The 5,329-nt window shown below is 62.3% G+C and overlaps 1 protein-coding gene across 1 annotated transcript; it reads right to left on the bottom strand.

Moving 5' to 3' along the window:
* Nucleotides 1-2,058: 2,058 nt before the first annotated feature.
* Nucleotides 2,059-3,911, bottom strand: LOC123131046 (anthocyanidin 5,3-O-glucosyltransferase). The gene has a single exon (XM_044550815.1). The coding sequence runs from the start codon at nt 3,738-3,740 to the stop codon at nt 2,301-2,303; it is 1,440 nt and encodes a 479-aa protein (XP_044406750.1). The 5' UTR covers nt 3,741-3,911; the 3' UTR covers nt 2,059-2,300.
* Between the last annotated feature and the right edge of the window lie 1,418 nt (nt 3,912-5,329).

Below are 5,329 nucleotides of genomic sequence, written 5' to 3'. Positions count from 1 at the left end.
CCCCCCGTTGATCGGTGCGGTGGTTAGGCATCCTTAGAGAAAAGAGTGATCTTTTTGGATTGGTCTCCCATCTATCCTACACATTCGATCAAGGTTATCATTGTGAAGCTATAGTCAAGGTGCACCGGGTCTTAGGGCATCTCCAGCCGTTGGCCCCCCAGGAGGGGCAAAAAATCGCCCCCTGGGGGCGCACCGGCGCTAAACCGTGCACTGGGGGCGTGATGCCCCCCACGGGTTTTTAAAAAAGTCAAATACGGCGCAAACACGACTCAAATTTAACACAAACATCGGCGAGTTCGTTCAAATTTAAACATACTTTACAAAAAGGGAAAAACTACCGTGGGCTACCCCCGCCGTCTCCCTCGCCGCCCGCCTCGCCGCCCGCCCACGCGGTTCTACATGCCGAGGAGGCGGTAGAACCGCGTGTAGTCACCGCCGTCGTCGTCGTCGTCGCCCCCGCCGACGCCTCCGCCGTCCCTGCTGCATCCCTCCCCCGGTTGGTGCGGTGGGTTGGACGGTCCGGGGGCATCATCGTCGTCGTCGTCGTCGCTGTCGAGGACCACGATGCCGTGCTCGTCCTCACGCCCACGCTTGCGGGCGGCGATCTGCTCCAGGGCCCGGCGCTGTTGGACCATCTCGTCGCGGAGGTAGTTGTCTCGCGCCCACCTCAGGGCGTCCTCATCGGAGAAGCCACGCCGGGCTATCTCCTCGTACTCCACGGGGAGGCCGGGCTCCGGCTTGGGCTCCGGCTTGGGCTCGACGAGGACGAAGCGGCCGGTGGGGGAGGCGTTGTCGCCGATGCGGACGCCGAAGCTGCGGGTGCGCGCGCTGACAGGCGCGCCCTGGGGCTCCGGCTTGACGGGGCGGAGGTGGAGGCAGGGGGAGCCGCCGGACAAGGAGGAGGACCCCCCGGTCTCCATGCGCCTCGGGGTCCAGGAGCTTCCCTGGCGGCGTGTGAAGGACGGGGGAGCGGGGTACTCGAGGCGCGGCGTGTTGCCGCTCTCGATGTACTCGAGGATGGCCTCCAACGTGCGCCCGGGCACGCCCCACCACCGACGCCGGCCGACGGCGTTGAGCCTACCGGAGGGCTCGACGCCGTTGGTGGCCTCGAGCTGCTCGGCGTGACGGCGGCGGAAATAGGGCTCCCAGAGCGGGCTGTCGGGGACGTACTATGACCCCTACCTCGCCGCACGCGGCAGGGACGAGCGGATGCGTGCGATCTCCGCACACCGCGCCGTGCCGGTGGGTATCGGGGGCACCAGCACGCCGTCGGTGCTGATCCTCCACGCCCCGGGTACCCGCATGTCCGGCGGGACCGGGTACTCGGCCTCGAAAAGGAGGCGAGCCTCGCTCTCGTGAAGATGGCGGCGGCCGAAGCCGTTCACCGCCGCGTCGTCGCCTAGGAAGCGCTCGGCCATGGGTGCTGGAGACGGCGAGAGAGAGGAGAGGGAGGAACGACGACGGCGAGAGAGAGGAGAGGGAGGAACGACGACGACGAGAGAGTACGAGTCGCCGAGTGCACGGGGGCGCGTCTTATATAGGCCGAGGCACCGCCCGTGCGCGAGCCGCCGTGAGTACGCGTGGCGGGCGAGGGAGGGCGAGGGACGCGTGTCATCCGGTCTTCACTGCGCCGCCCTTGAGGCATCAATGGTGCAGGCTGACCGGCGCGGCAGCGCGGCAGCTTTGGCATTGATTCGCCGCGGGAAACGAGGCGATGAGGACGACGAAGGGGCGAGAAGAGGGTAGAGTTGTTGACGCAGCGGGCCCGCGGCTGTTTCGCGCCAAAACAGTTCGCCCCAGCGCCCCCGGGCGCCCCCAGCGCGCCGGGTTCGGCCTGGATCCGCCGGTGCTGTTTTCGGCCCCAAGCCGGCGAAAATCGGGCTCCTGAGGACGCGACCGGGCCGATTTTTCGGCGCCGGCGCAAAAAAAAATGCCTGGGGAGGCCTTCCTGGGACGCGGCTGGAGATGCCCTTACCTTCTAGCCATTGGTACTCCACATCTTCATGGAGAATTTAATTTCAGCGGGTCCACGTCGGAGACAGCGGGACAGTCGTATAAGCATTTCTTGCAATAAAGCGCATCTGCTCTCTATAGTTCCACATGGAAAAGTTTGTAGGATACATCTATCTTCCTGCCATGCACCAAAGTTCGCCTCATGTCACAACACGAACATATCACCTTAATCCAAGCTAACCGAGAAACGTATGCTAAGAAACATAACGGCATTTTAGCTCTCATAAATGGAAAAGAAAAGAGAAGACAGAGACAAATACTGAAATATATGTACGGATATGCCAAGCTCATGCATCACCCACTTCCTCGCTGCAGGCCCGATCCTTCCGGCTGGCCACGTCCGCCAGAAACCGGGCAAACGCCAAGCGCGACGACCCGCCGTCGTTGCAAGCCACAGCCGCGGCATCTTTGCACGCCGCCGCCCGCGACCTGAGCTCACTACCCTCCTCAGACTCCATCACAAGCCTTACTTTGGCCTCCACCTCGCCGGCCTTGACCAGGCCCTGCTGCCACCCAACCATCTCCTTGGCGATCCCCATGTCCCCCACCATGTGCAACTTGTTCATCTTCTGCTCCGAGTACAGCGGCCAGCACAGCATCGGCACGCCCGCCGTGACGCCGTCCAGCACCGAATTCCACCCGCAGTGCGTCACGAACGCCCCCGTGGCCTTGTGGCGGAGGACTTCCACCTGTGGAGCCCACAGCTTGACGACGAGGCCACGGCCGTTGGTTCGCTCCATGAATCCGTCCGGCAGGAGAGCGTTGAGGTCCGGGTCGACACCGGGGTGGTCGCTGGCGGGGGCTCGCACAACCCACAAGAAGCGGTGGCCGGACTTGTCGAGCCCGACGGCGATCTTCCTGAGCTGCTCCTCAGAGTGGTTTCCGGTGCCTATGCTCCCGAAGCAGAGGAACACGACGCTGCGGTCCGGTTGGCCGTCTAGCCAGGCGAGGCACTCGTGCCGCTCTTTTACCCCGGCGTCGGCGATGCTGCCGACAAATGCACCGACGCAGTACACTGGAGGCAGTACCCTGCCGGGGACACACAAAGGGTCCCTGAGAGCAGCCATCGCACGAGCCTCCAGCGACTCGAACGTATTCACCAGCGTGCCGTCGGCCTCCCGGATCCGGCACAGCAAGGCCATCGTCGCCTTGTATGTGTCGCTGTCCAGGTCCTCGAGCACCTCGCCCAACAGGTGCGAAGCCGGGATGGGTGGAAGGCCGAAGAGCTCGAGAGGGGTGTCTCCCAGCTCCTTGAAGCTCGGGCCGCCCTCTGCGAGGATCGTAGGGAGCTGGGCGAAGGCGGCGGCGCTGGAGGTGAACATGGTGTACCCGGGGATCCCGGGCCTCTTCACGATGCGGAGTGCCTCGTTGGACACCGAGTCGACGACCACATCGTGGACGTTCCGGGCAAGCATGGAGCAGAGGAAGTCGTGGAGGCGCTCGTTGTAGCGGCTGAGGTCGAGGTACCTGACCATGAACCTCGCGTCGTGGGTCAGCTTGGGCGTGTCCTTCACGGCCCGGAGCGTGTGGAAGCGGACGGACGGCATGGAGGCGGCGACGCGGCGGACGACGGCGCCGAAGGGGATGTCCTCCTTGACGGCGGGGTCAATGAGCGCGACAGAGACGGCGTAGCCGTGGTCGTGGAGGGCCCTTGCGAGCTGCATCATCGAGACAAAGTGGCTCACGAAAAGGCCAGGGTACAGAACGACCGTCTTCTCCTTCTCCATGGGCTCTCTCTCTCTGAACGCAGGGAGGATATGAACTGGTTACATGTAACGAGCAACGCTTGGATCTTTGGTTGTTTGTGGTTGGTGAGCGATCCAAATCATAGATGAACAGCCGCCCTTCACAGTGCCGCTCGATCGCCGTACGCTCTCTCACCAGCATGAATAGAGCGTGGTCACTTATAAATGTCTTGCGAGGGAGGCTGTGGAAGAGTAATGCTACACCCACTTAAGGCTACTCGACCACCCTTGTGTGCAGAGACCACTGCAACATTAAGAGCGTCTCCGGCCGTTCGGCCCCAGCGCACCCGGCAATGTGGTTTGGACAATGTGCCCGTGGTTTTTTCGCCCCGGAGGCAATGCAGTTCGCAGCCGTGCCCTCAGGTTTCGGCCCCAAGACGCATATAAGTTCAAACTTATCTTTTCTCGCTGCCAAAAAAACGCCCTAAGTTCGGCGATCATCATGCCACAGTTCGACGATCAAACATAAACGATAGTTCGGCGCTCAAAAGGAAGGACGCGTAGACAAAGAAATGCATCAAACGACGGGCTCCTGGGTGTGGGACTGGCCGGCGTTGGCGACGACGTGGCTTCTGTGCGCGGGCTGTTCGACATCGCCGTGGCTTCTGTGCCCGCGCTGTTCGGCGTCGCCATGGTTCCTGGGCTGGGCGTCGGCGTGGCTTCACCACTCGGGCTGGGCATCGGCGTGGGCGTAGGCGCGGTGGTCGAAGGCATCTGGTTCAAGACGAGGCGCACTCTGCCAGGTACCACGCCTTGACCTGCTCGTCCATTGTCGACATGTCTGCGCCACATCAAGAACGCCAGGTCGGTGTTGCTTTTCTTCACGGCGACGTTGGTTCGGAGCAGGTCGAGTTTAACAACGTTGTTTGTCATAAACGCCGACCACCACGCCTTCGATTTCTCCTCCCTCTTGGCGGCGTGATCCTTGGCGTCGGCGATGCACTATTGATCGACGCTTGCAGCCGCTCGGCAGTCGGTGCAGCGTCCTTCGCCGTCTTGGCTTTTTTGTTGTTGTCAGGGCGCCCATTTGCCGCCCCCGGAGCGGGCGCGTCCGGCTTGTACGTCTCATTGGCCTTGGCGAGGGTGCGCCAGACGTCCGTCCACTTCTTGCACTTCTCGATCCGGGTGAACACGTGCAAGTACTTGAACTCGGCGTCGCTGCTGTTCTGCCGGTACATGGTGAACATCCGAACCATCTGCGCAGCCGAAGAACAAGTGTCGGTGACATATACGGCGAATAGAAGCGAGAGCCGACGGCTGTGCATACCTGACCCTCGACGTTGGTGCTGCTTTCCGGGCGAGCCGCAATCTCTTCGACGATCCCATGTCATTTGTTGCAGGCCGTCTAGATGATCCCAATGGTTCACCATGGCCTTTGGGCTGTGTTGCATGTGGATGGTGGTGAATTAGGGGTCGACCAGCTTGCGCTCATCGAACGCCGACTTGATGTGCATCAGGTACATGTCGGCGTTCTAGTTTGCGCCGGTGACTGGGTCGATGCTGACCGTCTTCCATGCTTCGACAAGGCACTCGTCTTCTTTGGACGTCCACTTGGCGCGCGGCTCGCCCGT

This window comes from Triticum aestivum, chromosome 6A (genome assembly GCF_018294505.1).
Source record: "Triticum aestivum cultivar Chinese Spring chromosome 6A, IWGSC CS RefSeq v2.1, whole genome shotgun sequence".
NCBI classification, from domain to species: Eukaryota; Viridiplantae; Streptophyta; class Magnoliopsida; order Poales; family Poaceae; genus Triticum; species Triticum aestivum.
This window is presented reverse-complemented; position numbering and strand designations above follow the sequence as displayed.